General features: G+C 37.3%; 1 protein-coding gene across 1 annotated transcript in view; it reads left to right on the top strand.

The window, feature by feature from the left end:
- The first annotated feature begins 4153 nt into the window (after window positions 1-4153).
- Window positions 4154-17429, top strand: part of kdm7aa (lysine (K)-specific demethylase 7Aa) — a 26760-nt gene continuing 13484 nt past the window's right edge. The window contains exons 1-4 of the mRNA XM_082168211.1: window positions 4154-4300; window positions 13207-13292; window positions 13378-13495; window positions 13653-13813. Of these exons, the coding sequence (XP_082024337.1) occupies window positions 4203-4300; window positions 13207-13292; window positions 13378-13495; window positions 13653-13813 (463 nt within the window). The 5' untranslated portion in view covers window positions 4154-4202. The remainder of the gene's footprint in view (window positions 4301-13206; window positions 13293-13377; window positions 13496-13652; window positions 13814-17429) is intronic.

The following is a 17429-nucleotide window of genomic DNA, read 5'->3' as shown; positions in this document are numbered from 1 at the left end:
ATGACAACAATGATCTCAAAAAAAGCACAACATTTTCACCAATCCCTCATTTCTGATGCTCAGCAGCCAGTGTTGACTTTTTGCAGTCTGGATAGATCCGTCGGTGATCTTCCACCCCATGAAGGAGAAACTGCAATTGTTCTTCAGAGTGTCTGAGATAGCCATTGTATTCTTGAATCAGAGCCACTCCCCTCTCGGCGTGAACATTGACTACTTTCATTGCATGTATAATTGCCTGTGCCTCCTGATAATCTGCTTGATTCGGCCAAAATTCCGGGTCAATTTCAAGGAACGTAATGTAATTTTTTAAACCAAAAAATTTGCTCTAAACCCAAACAATAACCAAGGTGATCATCAATAGAAATATGTATTGATTCCACCAGGAAAGGTAAATCTGCTAAACCGGGTCATGGATGGATTAATTTGGATTTAGTTTCTACAATAAGTAAACTAAGATATGTATCTAAAATACATATTTAGGAAATATGGTGCATTAGATGCTTTTATGGAGATTTATTTGGGAATTTTACTAGCCAGGTACAATACCAATTCAAATTATCTGTTTTTACGAAAATCATCAAAATCTCAGAAAGTTTAAAGCTATTGAGCTACCAGTAATTATTATGTTACTGCCATAAAAATTGGCATGCTGTATTTTCTAAAGGAACAATTTAAATGGTTAAGAGCATGACAATTGGAAACTTTAAAAAATAAGGACCACCCTACTTGTCCTGTGTGTTCAACTTGTTCCCAGTAAGAGAGTACTTTACAAAACCAGAACACACAGTGAGTTCTAGCCACATCTAGTGGTCACTGAGAAAGTTAGCATGACAGCATAAATGTAGGTGTCTCTGTACTGAATGGTGATTGTGATGTTACACTCAGATTCATGGTCACCCTGATGATCAATGCTGTCCATACGAGGTCTCCTGCTTTGAGGATCTGCATCATCTCTGCCATCCTCATCTTCAGAATCTGTTGCACATTGATTGAAATGCTATTTTACTTGTTTCCCCTGACCAACAAGCCAAGTTCTCTGTGTTAATATTACGTATATGAGCATCACTCAGACCTGAAGACCCGTGTGTTATCTGACCTCTTCACAACTGAGAAAAAAGACAATATGTTTACCACTTATAATGATTAAAACACTTTTTAATTGATCATTTTTATCAGATACACTGATAATATCAATAAAATCGGCACAGTAAAAATGTTTTAAGCGAGATTGTCGTAATCACTCGTTTCAAATTAGAAATAACTGCCAAAATCACCGGGGGGGGAAAACAGATGAGCTGATCAGCATTAAAACATTAAATTCCAAGTATTTTTATTCATGACCATACATTATTCAAAATCAACATACTATAGTCAGGGTTCCCGCGGGGTCTTAAAAAGTCTAAAATTCTGAACTTTAAATTGAAGGCCTTAAAATGTCTTAAAAACGGCCAGATTTTCATCCGTGGTCTTAAATTTCATTTAGTCAGGTCTAAAAAAGGTCTCGCCAACAGGCTGATCACATATCGCATCTTTTGCGCGCTCAAGTTCGTTCAAATGTAGGCGCGCGCTCATAATTGAAGCGACGCACTCGTTTTTTTCCAGGCGCAGCGAGATAAAAAAAAAATCTCAACTCTTCAGAATGCCGCAAACGCACCGCAGGTCATGTGACAAGAACCAACCAATCAGCTTCGCCCCTTTCCGTAACAACATTGAAAGCTCATTCAACTGGAAGAATGCGGGTGCACCCAAACACTACGGGTGTTTTTCTCTTCTCCGTAAATAAATCTTAAAGCAGAGCTACAGCAAGCGTTTCTCGCCGGTGGAAATCCATTAGCCACTAAAACTTCTTTGTCATTGTGGAGAGAGCAGTGCACGGTTGCATAGCAACGACAGACGCCACGGGAAAATCCGACCGAATTTTACTATTAATAATAAAAGATAAGCTAAAGTGCATTGTAAATGTCAGTAATTTATCTTTTTATAAAAAATAATTTAAAGTCTGAAATATGTGAGGTTTATCTTTTTATAAAAAAAACTTTTTTGTCAAAACTTTATTTGAACTTGTACATGTTAGTATATAACATGTTGCAAGACACTTTTAAAATCTGCCTATCATTTTTAATGGTATTATTTTAATGTTTATGTAAACAAAAAGTGCATATTGATGCTAATTATATTTGTTATTTGCTGGTTTTTGACATTGTGTAGTATTAGTAGTTTTTTAACAGGATTCTGTGATAACCGTGGTCATTTTTGTCACAATAATCATTGAAATGAAATGTTCATGCCATTTAATCTCTAGTTATGATCAACTATGATCAACTAAAATCAACTAATTATGTGTTTTTTACAGTATAATATGCATAGTACAATTTTCTATTAAAAAAATTATATATCTGATTCTGACACACGTTGTTGGGTGTGGAAGGTTACTAATGTGATTGTTTTATCTGTAAATTAAATTAATGTTTTTTAAATTACTTAATTCATTGAAATAAAATGAATTCTTTGATTTGAAATTTTTTGGGGCAATGCCCAAAGTAGGTCTTAAATTTCAAACTTTATGGTCTTAAAATGTCTTAAAAAGGTCTTAAATTTGACCTGCTGAAACCTGCAAGAACCCTGTTATAGTGAAAAACAGTTATATGGTGAAAAGTAGAGCCTAAATAAACCAATGCATTCCTGAAGTTTCCAATTGACACTAAGCATTAGGAGGTGTTTTTATTTTTATTTCTAGTACTACAGCTATACAATTATAACAAGTAGGCCTACTACAAGCCTACAATTATGACTACTACTGTTAGGATTTAACAAAATAATAGTAATCTTTGAGATTTGCATCATAAGCAGATACAACAAAAGCAATTTTATTTTATTTTTTTTTACTGTCACTATGAAGACATTTTAATGCACGTGTGGTGTGGTAGGCCTATATTAAGTCAATTAAATCGATATCAGTACATGTCAGTACAGTGACATGGTCACATTCATCCATCTAACGCTAGATGGCGCACAAGTCAAAGTCGTACTTTCGCCGTCACCATGTCCTGTAAATAGACATTGCTTGTGTTAAATTTAATTGTAGATTTGGATCCCTCATCCTCCATCCCAAATTATTTTTGAAACCATTAAGGTAAAGTTATATACACATATATATCAACAATATCATCAATATATAAAAATACTTTATAATGTTTGTTTATATATTTGTATCAGTGTTATAAAACAAATTATTTGTAATAATTTTGTCAATATTTATCTATATACGTATTCAGAATGTATTTATAATTATTTATGTTTATTTATATTTGATATTGATATTTATTTTAATATATATTATATAGTAATGTTAATTTATTTTTCACATTATATCAGATGTTATTCTAATGTGTTAATGTGTCAACATTTATGTGTAATTTTTTTGTTCAAAATATTGTTTGTACTGCCATGGCGATAAAACACTGAAAAAAGAAAGAAAGAAATTGCCAGTGCAGTGTGATCTGTTGCTAGCCCCTCCCCCCAGCTACTATATGCGCATGTCACAGAACGCCGCTGATCACGTAGAGCACGTGCAGCACGCCGATTCTGAGTTATGAGATGTATGTCTGTCTTCTGTGAAATAGGCCTATTGTTCCAATTACCCTCGCGTCTTTACCTGTATAGTCTATCTTTGCGTACTTCATTTGGCATTTGATCACTATTCAATTATAAATAAAGCGTGCATTCTGATATTGAAATGGTATATATTAGCCTATATGGAGTACAAATTGGCAAAGTGTGTGATTCTGTAGTAGTTATCAAATCTGGCTTACAATTTATATTACACACTTGCTTTACTTTTAGTGTCTCGCCTCAGGTAGTGCCCTGTGTGTCATTTGACATGATCATCATATTAGTAGGTCAGTGAATTGTATGGTGTTATCGGTTCAGAAAAAAAGTGAAAATCGAGACCCTAATAATAATTTTAACAGCAATGCCGTGTATGAATTTAATTTTATTGTGAAAAGTAATTCTTCGTTTATTGAAACCTCTAAGTGTTCGTGTTTGAGCCCATGTATGCAGTGGAAGGCACACACTAGTGGTCGGATTTTCCTTCGGCAGTTTCCGCTTGTGTTAACCACGCCCCTATTCCCCTTCGGGAGATTCCGCTGACGTTAACCCCGCCCCTACAGTGCTCAGCGTTGTTTAGGGACATTAGGAAGATGGCGGCTGCCCCGCTATACTGTGTCTGCCGGCGGCCCTATGATTTTAACCGGTTTATGATCGAATGCGACATTTGTAAGGACTGGTTCCACGGCAGGTATGTAAATTATGGTCTATTTAACATATGTGTGAAGGTTGGTATGTACAAGCTGCCATGCCACGGGTGTATTTTTGGTGTAAATCAAGGGTGTCATGTGAAAGTGCTGGTGACGCGCGTTGGGTATTTAAATATGACGGTGCGCGATCACGATCGACTCGCTTGGTGTTTTGAGCGTTATTGATCGATTTCTGTCAGATTTCTTCATGATAAATGTGTAAGAGGAACTTTTAATATAACCTGCCTTCCACAATCCTTCCCCCAGGATAAGATTATCCTGCTTTCCTTTAGAAGTGAGCTGCCAAAAGCCACATGGCTCATCTGTATGTGTGTTATGAAACTAGACATTTAAATCGTCTGTCTGCTTGAGCTTGACAGGCTTAGCTGAACTTGGAGAAAACTGTTTTTTATCTCACTTTATAGCTCAGATTTAACGCCAAAACAATCCATTTTGTGACGTATATGGCTATTAGTCAAAAGTTTTCATCTGTGATTTCAGATGGGTGCAGATGGGCTTCAATTTAGTCTCTGACAAAGCACATTATTTACTACAGTTACTAAACCACACACACACACACACACACACACACACACACACACACACACACACACACACACACACACACACATACACACACACACACACACACACACACATATATATATATATATATATATATATATATATATATATATAATGTATATGTGTCTTAATATAAGATTAATAGACATCAATGGGATGTCTTGACAAGTAGGCTATGTATACAAGATTGTGTGTATTTATGATAATCATGTCATCTTTATCCTGTTCCCTTGTGTCACATTGTTTTATGTGGTAAGACAAGTTGTGCAATTTGAACACTTCTAGTGCTTGGCAGAATATTTTCTAGATATTTTGAAAATTAAATGAAAAAAAATCTATCTTGGCTGGCACACCACTTTTTTTTTTTTTTTTTTGGCGTATTGTCAAAAGTAGCTGCCTTTAAGCTTCAAGACAGAATCTTCTCTGTAAATGAGCCAGGTCTCAGCTTTCCTTCCTGTCTTGTGAAGTAACTGCCGGTTATACAGTGAGCGGTTGTGCGGGTGTTGAGAAGTCTTGTGTAACTTTGCGGAGCTGCCAGATTCCCCAAAGTGCGAGACAAAGACTGGCGCCTTTTCAGGCCTGAAGAAGAAGTGAGAGAAATGACTGAATCTGCACTGTCAGTGAGTGACGCACAAAATCGCTACGACATGCTTGGTATCACTTCACTCTGAGCATCTTGATTGACGTGACACAGTTTTCCATATTCCGGTATGTGAAACTTCTTGTGGAATTTGCACACCAAAAAGTGTGGCAGAATGTGGATGTCTGCCTTAATGCAAGTGAGGTGAACGTGTGTCTGAACCTGTGAATTAATCACTATAAAAGACAAAGGACCCTGAAGGCGTGTAATGTTATAATTGGTTCTCTTTAGAAGGAGAGTCATAGCAGGTTGTGAATTTTATAATGAGACCATAGATTTTTTTGAGGTTTACAGGTGAGTTTAGGTGGCCATAGATCTGGAGCTGCAAGTTCAACACGCAGTTCAAATCTCAGGTCAAGACAATCTTTTGTCATTTTCAGACTGAAAGTAAACAAATTCTGTGGACCTGAGTGCCGTCAAAGAAGCCAAAACACAATCTATTTTCCATTTGGCTGTTAAACCTCCTGATGCTTAGTGTCAATTGGAAACTTCAGGAATGCATTGGTTTATTTGGGCTCTACTTTTCACCATTATTCTGGTCTTGAAACGGTCTTAAAAATAAACATATCGTTAAGTCGGCATGAAATGAAAATTCACCCAGTCTATGTCATTGATTGTATTGTGAACAATTCATCCATGCATGTTACATTAAAAAAAATTTTTTTTTGACCTGGTCATTTTTAATCAAAATGTCATAACTCTGATCTTTCAGTGAAACGACTGAATTCTCACTGGTGACTCTTGCCCAACCAAGTCCCACTGTATATTTTATAATTTTTTTGATAATTCATTTCACTCATATCTACTTCACTGTATAAGAGAAGACTTGGTTCTACTTCTGTTTCATAGTGATTTTTTTTTTTTGCGTTTACCGACGACTTGTTTCATGAATATGCCAAATAATTTCTATAAGATGGTGGTATCGGAATTGGTTGGATCATACAAAAACTCTTAGCAAGAACTGGGCTAAAAGTTTCCCAAGCAAGAAAGTCTTAGGGTCACATGGGGTCAGCAGATTTGTGTACGTACACCCCATCTAGCCATAACCTCCCAAATGTAAACTTGTTTGGCTCTGGATTACTATTTGGGAATATTTCTGCATTATGCAATGGATGGATTGACACTGGCCTAAACATCAGTCTTTCTTTGGATCTTGAATGTGTGTAGGCTACTCGTGACAGGAACATGAAGACATGAAGATAATTTGTATGGCTTACAAGGAAAAAGTTCAAGTAAAGGCCATGTTAAAATACTTTCCCTCTTCTGGTCACTTGGTTTGTCAGAATGTTTTGCCGTTCAACTCATTATGTCTCATTAAATCCTAAATGGGCTTCTGAGTCTCAACAGAAGCCTGGTGTGAGCCGCTTCCAGACCTGAGACGGCATAAAGATTTGTGTTCACTAATCAGGGCCTGGTTTGGTGACCCCTGTCTGCTCTGTCTGCTCTGTGTCCTGCTTATTTGTTAGGAAAGTATACAGACAATAAATGATGAAAAATCTTAGATTGTCACTATTTAGTTTGCTGTATTTATTTGACTTTCACCATTAACGCAATCCAAGGTAGTAATGCAGATCCAGTGGTCTGGAGTCTATTGTTCTGCTTAAGCCCAAAGTTGTTTTTTATGCTGCATGTGACATAGGCTATATGTCATCATCAACGGTTTTTATAACTGCATGTATTTTGAACATTCGCCTCATGCATACAGCTTGAATTTTTTTGTACCACAAAGCAGCAACTCTGGCCCCAGCCATTGTTTAACAGTCCAAAAAGAAAAAGAAGAGACATAGCAACAACAAGAGACGCCCGCAGTGACGAGCGCTTGTGTGAGGTGTGTACAAGATGCTCGCAACTCTAGTTAAAAAACTGACATTTTTATCGATCAACTTCGGGAGAGAAGTAGTGCAGACACTGGACAAAAATAAAACTTTCTAGTGTGCATTTGTTGTGTGCCTGTGTTTGCATTTGCTATTGGATGCAGTACTTTGAAAGGCTATGCCTTTGGCTGTACACAGAAGCAGAATGGTAGTGTCAAAAGTCAAATATACTTTTTGAACTTTGTAATGTTTTTACAAATATTTAGCGTAGGAACAGTCTGAGCTGCCATTGCTAGTTCAAGGTCTAGACATGCTTTTTTTGGGCGGTAAATAATGGCGTTAGTAAATCTGCTAAACCTAAATATTTTTGTGTAGTAACTGTTTTAAAAGCAGTAAGGCACTTATTTTTGTGATGTGCCTAACGTGTTTTGCCTAATATATCATGGCATCCCGTTCCTCATTGCTTGCTGAATATGTGTAGTAGGCTAAGTGACGTATAGGCTAGTAAATGTATACAGTGGGTTACACAAAATAAAGGGCTCTGACAAGCTGGCCACTGGAAACATGTTCAGTAGGTTCATTCCTACACACTTTTTGCTTTCACTCCCTTTGGTTCCCTAGTGGGTAGTTAATCAGTTACTCAGGTGACAGGAAGGCTGACTCGACTCCAGGCATGTGGCACACTGACCTGGTTCACATACTGTGATGAAACTAAGACAGGGAGATGAATGGAGCACTTCATATATAAAAAGGCATTATGGGAGAGATGGTTAAACCTCCATATAATTAAATGAATGCAATAAGATGAAGATTTTTTAAACTATATTCTATATTCACAATGAAAATGAGAGTTTGGCCTATAACAATAAGTTTCCATTTCCAACTTAATTTTCTCTGATTGGCACAAGCGAACTTGTACATTTGGTGCTCAGAGAGCTCTCATCTGGTTATTTGGACATTGTTGTGCCGTTCACTTGGGCTCATTTCATAAATGCGATTATTCCAACATGATTTCGAGGCATTATGGGATTGTGTATGGATTATATGTGTGTAGTGCATTGTGGGAGCCTGTTTGGTTATATGGTAAACGTACGGCTTTATATTTCACTTAAGCAGAGTGAATTGTGTGTCCAAACTGCTGAGAACTTCAGTACATTCATCAACTGGGGGACGGGATCTGAGGTCTCTATTCTTTCCCTCATTGTCTGTTTCACGGAGGAGGGAAGCGGAGGAGGCGAGTGGGTGTAGAGTCATTCATCCATAAACCCTTCCTCCCCCATCTGCTCGTGTGTCATTGCATGTCTGGCTCCTCTGATACCCAGGTGATGCAGCATGAGCTTGGAGACTGGGATTGTGTCACAGGGGTAAAAGACAAACATTCGATGAATGCTACAGACTTTGGATTGTCTTTTCAGACCTCCAGTCATCATAACAAATAATTAGTGATTCACCAATAATAATAAAACATGGGCTGATGATAAAACAATAATAATAAAACATGGGCTGATGCCAATAACATGTTAATTAGGTTGTGTTATGGTCGGTAACTAATAAATATTAAATAAAATATTTATATAAAAATAACTTTAATATTAAATATATATTATATAAAAGAGCCTATAAATTCTATTGTATTTTGTCTACATAAATTAAACAAATCCAATGCTACAAGTGAATTTAGACTAAATATAAATGTATCTAAATATAACTTTAACAGTATTATTCAATTATTAATGTTTAAAAGATGAAATTTAAATGAGCATTAGATGATGGTAGAGCTGCATGATAAATCGTTAAAAGATCATGATCTCGACCCACACAGTCTTTTCCCTGAACGACAACGATTCAGCTGTCTATTAAACCTTTGACAAGTGCGATCATAGCGAACATTCAAATCTGTGAGAGAGCAGTTATCGGGTATAGGTATGAAAATGCTTCATAAACATTTTCACACACAGTATCATTATTTCTGTGTTTTAATCATTTAAATTATCACAAGTGCTGGGATAAAAGTTGATATTTAGAATATAAACTGATGTCTAAGGTAGCGATCAAAATTGAGTAAATCACCTTTTGAAAGTAACTTGACTCTTCAAATAAAGATTTTATCAAACACTGTCACACCAGTTGGCAATTAATGACTGTTAAAAAAAAAAAATTCTTTGTCATTTGAATCATTTATTCAAGATAAGTTTTTGTTAAAAAACACTGATTCATCCAGTAATGAAAAAAGTGACTTCTTAATGAGTGAGTCATTGAATCATTCACTCAAACCAAATAAAAATTCAAATTAATAAAAAAAAACATTTAAACAGACTGCAGCAATTAACATTTTGTCAGAGCCTCTAGTGAAATACATTGTGTTGTCTATTCAGAATTGTGCAGCCCAGGTGATTGGAAAGGTAACCTAAATGTAAAAATAGAGGAAATGATCATGAACAATTTACTTTGATTATCGAATTTTTTTGTACATGGTATTCTATATATTAGAAAGTGCATACAATGGATGAATGTCAGGATCAATCTCAAAAGCATTTAAGTTTTTGAGCAAAAAAAACTGAAATTTAGTTATGTTAGGTTGCAGTAGAATAATTTCCGCATGGGACCACTGATACCTCTCTACCAGTGTTGATGGTATTTGCCAGAATGGGTGGCGTGGGGATGTTCGCTAACAGTATACCGCTGCAAAGGTATTCAAACTTCTTTTTCCCCACAAGCGAAAAACAAAAAAGAACTATGCCGTTAGTACATAGGGGCTTTTACCTCTTCTGGGATGACAACAGCTTTAGCTACCTGGTTCTGCTCTGTCTTTCTTCCAAGTTTCCTGCAATAATGAGGAGATCAAAGCTTAGACAGAAACACTCAGTCCTTTGCATGTGTTCAAAGGCTGTCTTTTCTTTGAGGAGAATCACCTTTCTGCTGAAGTCCCCTGCTGATTTAACAGCCCCATATAGCACAAGATCCACTCTTGATGTCAACTCTATTCTGATGGTTAGAGAGAGCCAAAGCGTTTACGGCAGCATCATTCACTCCATTCAACTCAAATAGGAATTAAAACCACTTTTGAAATGCATGATTGCAGCAACATCCAGCAATCTACAGAACATAAGGTGTCCTTGTACAGCTTCTTCATTGCTAGCGTCTACCAGAGGCTCTGTCTGTCCCAAATAGGATACTTGATGTACAGACTTGCAACGAACACTTGAAGTCCATGAGGTCGTATGGTGTCCCATTTGTCATTTAAGATCTTGGAAGGGCGGTGTGCCAGTACTACTATCTGACTACTGGGATACAGTATTATGTCACCATTTGGGACAGGGAATAGCGGTCGACCGATACTGTTTTTTTTTTATGGCTGATGCTGATATTTTAGAGAGCAGGGTGGCCGATATATATAATAAATATAATTTATACTTATTTGAATTAATATTTAAGAAATTTAAAATAAATATGAAAGTAAATAAAAAAGTTTCATCTTTAAAATAAACATACTTAGGCTATACTTTAGGTGGCAAATTCTTGATTGCAATCACAAATAAATATATTTGTTTAAAAATATATGAATAAAAAGGAAATAAGCTGTAACAGGGTGGGCTACTCAGTAATCTGGTAAGTTTGTGCTCATTGGTAATCATATTTTTTCAAATAAAGACATGGTAACACTAATTTTACATACGCCGCACAGTGAAAATCTCATGAATATGACATAATGGGCAACTGAATATAGCGCAGCATATTTTAAAATCAAGGATTTAAAGTTTGTCGATCGTGCGTCTCCAGTGAAGCTGAACTGACCGTCACGTACAGAGTAACACGTTCATGATGGCTACAAATGCGCACTTCAGAGTATCTGACAGCTGGATTTGTGATATTAAATATTTATTACATATTAAAAGATTTGTTTAAATTATATGCGTATTTGCTGAATGCTGATGGTAAATGAGAAAGTATAATAGTGTTTGCCTTCCACTAACTAATAATATAAACACAAACGGTATACTTTTTCGCATACCGTTTCATTTCTTTGTTTAACAGGTCTATTTAATAAAGTATTTGACAAAACTGTTAAACCGAGTCCGTAAACTAATGAAGACTGAGAATGCGAGCGCTGTGTACTTGGGCGCAGGCGTTCACAGTGCCGCCCGTCAAAATAAAAGTCCAGCTTCTGACACATCAGCCAATCCGAAAAATTCCAAATATCGGCCGAGATACCGGCCTTGGCAATATAGCGGTCGACCACTAGACAGGGACAGAAAATATGTGGCGAAATGCCTCATACACTTGTGGGTGGTTGTCCGCTGTGAAGTCTGCAAATGTGGGCACAGCAAAAGCATAAAAGGGAGCATAGTTGCACTCATGTGCACTCTTCTGAATCGTAAATCAATCACTGGGACAGCCTATCGTTTTGTAGACTTAACAGACATATGTGAGCGAAGGCCCCAAGACTGCAATCTGCATTTCTCAATATTTTGGCTGTATAAAAGAAATCCCTTTTGCGCGTAATGCTGTTGTGCTGTAGCTGGGCCAATTTGAAAGATAACAGGGTTGTTGTAGTCAGCTGAAGAGGCTGAATTTATTATTTTTAACAAATGTAATTGGTGATTTGTCATGCAACCGTTTATTGGACATCACGGCCATTTCCCACATTTAGTTGAGACTGTTGTAGTGTTCTTGCGTGACTAAAAAGTAGCTAATATATATATATAAGCTACAGGAAAAGTAGAGTATGTATCAGACTAGGTGTCCGTAAACACGTCCGTGTGAGTGTTAGCACTTTCCTGCGTTCTCTTGTGTGGCCCCAGTTGTCTCGGCATCAGTAAATCTCTTGCCGCTGGACTGTCAAACATGGTTTGAATCTTAGGAACGTGTGTTTGTGTGGGTGGCTGAGCATTATGGTTGCGGTTGTGGTTTGGCTTTTTTGGTAACGTGACTTGGCGTGCGGTTGGAGTGACATGGGTGGTGGAGGAAATCCCACAATTGTGACGCAACGCTCTGTTGATTGTAGTACTGCCTGCCCACACAATGTTTGACGTATCCAATGGTAAACTATGTAAAACATTTTTGACATTTGTAACATTTCCTGAAAAGTTCAGATGATGACGCCATTGTACAATGCATCATAGATTATTACCGGCATTGAATGAGTTTAGAAAAAGGCACATTGGACTTGTAGGACCATAAGCACCATAGGGTCTGCTAACAGCCATTCCTTGGGTGGCATTGGTGACCCATTTTATAGTAATGTGATTGTTTTTGGTTTAATTTGTAATTGTAAATAAACTGATTATACCATGTTCATGTGGTAATTTTGGACATTCATTGTGTAAGTTTTGGTTGACGGATAGGCCTATATTAGACTATTTTTATTTGACCATTTTGATATTATCGTCATAAGCAAATTAGCCTTTCGAGAGACTTAAATATTATAGACACCTGGGGAGGTCCTTTAGAGTTTATTTTAGACTCAAGTGTTTTATTTTTTTATTTTAATATCAGCCATTTTTCTGTTTATAAAATGATTATCAGTATTGGCTAGAATTTAAATGTCAGTGCAAGCACCATTTGTATTTGCTTCATAAAAAACATTTTTGATTATGCTGTTTCATTGTAAATTTGATCTTTAATAACTAAATATTATTTTTGTGTCATTGTTAGTCTAGTGTGTGAATGGGTTATTGAGTTCTCGTCCAAAGAGAAGAAACTTGTAATATTCAAAATAGAGCAATGCTAATGTTTATAAATACAAGTTTAGGCTAAATGTTTAAGATTTAGACTTGCTTTTTGTTATTTGCTTGTGGCTACTGCAACGTTCACATGTGTGGTTGTGGCAGTATTCTATGGGTGCTTTATCTTGCTTTCCTTTTTTCAGTTGTGTTCAGGTAGTGGAGCACCATGCTGCTGATATCGATGTTTATCACTGTCCCAACTGTGAGCCCATCCATGGACCCTCCATGAGTAAGTGTGTGCATGTACACATGTTTCTTTATTGCTTTTGTTGTGTCCAAGGATCAGTCTTATGAATATTTCTTCTTTTTCTCAGTGAAAAAGCATAACAACTGGCACAGGCATGACTACACAGAGCCAAATGATGGCACACACCCCATCCAGGCAGGAACTGCTGTGTTTGTACAGGAACTCCAGGCCAGGAGCTTTTACAGGTACAAGCACCTCTGGATTAGATTTTGAACTTTCCTACTTTGACTTCTAATGTGTTTTAAGGACATAATCAATCATTGATACATGTGTTATGGCTTTGAAATTTGCACCTACCTGATAAGACTTGCAATTGATTTGTGTGTCTTGGCTGTTCCAAAGTGGGGATGAGGTTCTGGTGCCAATGCATGGGAGTCAGGTGACCCAACGCTTCCTGGAGAGGGAGGGCTTCCATTACCCCATAGTGGTGCATGACCTGGATGGACTGGGCCTTAAACTGCCCTCTCCTTCTTTCTCGGTCAGCGATGTGGAGCATTACGTTGGTAAGACCTCAGTTTGTGTGTATTGCGTTTATGGTCTATCAGATAACAGCTCAGGATAGTGTCTGTCAAGTGGGGCACTAGAGCAAGAGACGCATTTAGATCACATTTGGGCTCATAACCAGTGTGATGGATTTTTTTTATTAATAATAACTAACATTCATTTTTCTTGCAGGAACAACATTCATATGCTTTTGAATCTTAAATGTTTCCAAACCCTTTGGTCGAAAACTCGTGACTTTGAGTGTGTGAATGTATAAATAACAAATAGGGGAAATGAAACTAGACAGATGTTCTGGTCTGAAAACTTGTGATTAACAATGAAGTAATCAAGAAAATAGAGTTTGCTTCTAGCTAGTAACAGAAGGGTTTGCCTATGAAGAACCAATCAAATTGTATGAAAGGATGTAATGTATCATGTCATTTTCAGCATGCGGGTGGGATTCTCTCTGAAATTTCTCTTAGATCCTCCGGCCATGATTAAAGCATTTTCGAAGGCATTGTCTGAAGTCTGTTTAGTTAATGCTGCGCAGCAAGTTAGGGTTAGGGGACTCGGCCGACGTCAATGAGGAGACGCGCTAAAGTATCAATATTATTGAACGGGGACGTCAATTGTAGACGAGACCCAGATGAACTAACGTCGACTGTAGACGTTCGGGGACGTCGATTGTAGACGAGACTCAGGAAGACTTAGGTCAGGTGCGAAATAAGAAAAATCTACCACACCAGACACACACATTTGTGCATATATGCTGTTCAGAAGTTTGGGGTCAGTAATATATATTTTTTTAAGGTAGGGTAATAATTAATTAATTAATAAACCTCAGAAACTTAGGGTAGGTGATTTCGAAGTGGCTAGCAATAGCAAGCTAATTACAAAAGCATAAGATCCCACCCTCCTTTCAGAGCGCTCTGCAAAGACAGGCCTCCAACAAAAGACATGAATGTGCAGGTCTCGTAGCTCAGGGTAGATCGTCGCGGGTTGCCATCAATTAATTACGGTAGTTATGGCGTGAACTCAGCATAAGCTCCTTGTTTCGGTTGAGAGGAACTGTAAAAGGCGGGTGCTGCTTGTTTGTGGCGCTCAGTGACTGTCTATAACTCTGCATAGCCTCATGGAACAAGCTGATGACGTGTGATGTCTGCGTGAGCAGGGTGCGCGGAGGTATGGAAATACATAGGCATGAAGGACAACGGATAATCGGATCTAAAAAAAAAGATTTTGTTTCTGAGGTTTCCACAGAAGATATGTACATATATCATTAATATTTCGACCACTTCTGTTATTAATATCAGGAAGGATGTGAAGAAAGTTTCAACCAGTATAACTAAAAATGTATAAAACAATTTGCCTATCCTACCTTTAATACTTATTTCAGGAGCGATGCATTACATTGATCAAACGTGACAAGACATTTATAACGTTAAGAAAAAAAAATATATATATATCAAATAATTGCTGTTCTTTTGAACTTTGTTCATCAAAGAATCTTGGGAAAAAAATATCTAAGAGACCCCAAAGTAGAAAAATAATAAAGGCACGTGAAGGCAAGTTTCTGATGCGGGCACGTTAGTGCCTGAGGTTGAAAAATCACCCTTTTACTCAAACCTCTGTTGGGTTTTAATATCATTTTATTAAAGCTAACAAGTAGTTTTTTTGAACAACTTTAAACACATTGGAGCATTAGGTAAGGTTACCAAGTGCCATTGTGATTGTGGTTATCCGTCCGTGCTAGTAGTGAATGGGTTTGGACCGGACTCCTGTGGACAACTGTGGAGGTTATCTCCTTTCTTTTCTACATTAGACCTAAAACATTTCATCTCCAGTTACAAAGCCGTTGTACAGCACAGCCAGTCTGAGCTCAGGTTCCCAATAGAGATGTTTTATCTCAATGCTTATGTTACATGGCTCCCTCTTTCGCACGCCGCTGATCTTTAAGTTGGATCTGTTTTAATAGTAACAGGTGTCGAGGGGAAGAGGTGTGTGTGTGTGTGTGTGTGTGTGTGTGTGTGTGTGTGTGTGTGTGTGTGTGTGTGTGTGTGTGTGTGTGTGTGTGTGTGTGTGTGTGTGTGTGTGTGTGTGTGTAAGAGAGGTGGGGGGGAACTCAACAGATCATGTTACCTAGCCAGTTGGACACAGACAAAAGGCCACTAACCTTCCCTGTCTGTCGTTTCTTCCATTTTCTCCCTCCACCTGCTTTTCTTTTCTTAGAAAAGATACACACACATTGAGAAACACTCATTCTTCCATGTATGGGCAAATAAAAAAATAGTATTGTTTGTTGTTGTCAGACTTTAACAAATTTAATGCAACATTATTCATAAGAGCAACCATTTTAAAAGGAATTTTAAGGGGTAGTTCACCCAAAAAAATGTACATCGATTACAGTCATGTCATTCCAAACCTGTATGACTTTCTTTTGTAGAACATAAAAGATGATGTTTGGCAGAATGTTCAAGATGCTCTTTTCAGTATAATGAAAAAGTTATCCTGCAGCTTCAGAATAATTTTGTTAGTTGTATGGTATTTTTGTCATTTTTGAAGCTTGACTCTAGTCCCCATTTAGCCTGGGAAAACCCAGACAACTTCCGGCAAATTTAGATTTGCTCTGCAAGTAGTCTGGCAAAGAGCTCATTCAAGCCCATTTCTAATCCGTCGAAATCGCAGCACCAATCAGAAACGCTGGGGCGGGCTTTACACAATGACGATCTCTCTGATTGGTTTTAGGTCTATCCAATTGCGCAGGCCAGGCGCAGCAACTTTTAAATGCATTATTAAATTAAAATTGCAAACACATGAGGACAGTCTCCATGAAAGACCCACTGGCAGATGAACCTGCTACTACATTTCTCTCCGAAACGGTAGGAAATGAAATTAGATTTAATAGAGGATTTTAACTGTGACAAGATGATTGACAGGGCAGTTTAAGTGACAGGATGCACGCGACAGATCCGTCCGATAAAGATGACGAAGTAGTATGTCCCAAAGCTTGCCTACTTTTTTGCTACACATTCAAAAGTAAATACATTTTCTTCACAAAAAGAGTACATACTTTTATGGCGTAGTGTAACTTAGGCGAATTGGGATGCAGCATATGGCTTTACACATGGCTTTACACGATGACGATCGCTCTGATTGGTTTTAGGTCTATCCAATTGCGCCCAGAGGCATTTGAGCGACGTCCGTTGGTGACGCCCCTTTGGAAATGAGTTATTAATGAAGCTTTGCCAGACCATAACTCAGTTACTACTGAGAATGGTCTGGTTTTAACCAGGCTACTCCCCATTAGTAATGTTTTTGTTAACTAACACTGAATCGAAAATTATATATTTTTTTAATTAGCTTATGCTATAATCTCGATGTGCAATACATATTTTCCAGCTTTCGACTGACAATCATGTTTTTTGTATTGTCCCTATTCAAATAAACGTATAAATAAACTAAACTAAACTATAAATAGTACATGAAAAACTTAAACTAGAAAAACCTTATACATGTTGTCTTGAACTAAAATAAGTTTAAATTGAAGTGAAATAAAAATAAACCTGTATAGAAATATTAAAAGGGAAAAACAAAAAGCACATACAATTATTAAAACTTAAACTAAAATGTAACTGA

Source organism: Leuciscus leuciscus (assembly GCF_965113295.1).
Source record: "Leuciscus leuciscus genome assembly, chromosome: 4".
Taxonomy (NCBI): Eukaryota; Metazoa; Chordata; class Actinopteri; order Cypriniformes; family Leuciscidae; genus Leuciscus; species Leuciscus leuciscus.
Note: the sequence above shows the minus strand (reverse complement) of the source record. Positions and strands in the feature narration are given on the sequence as shown.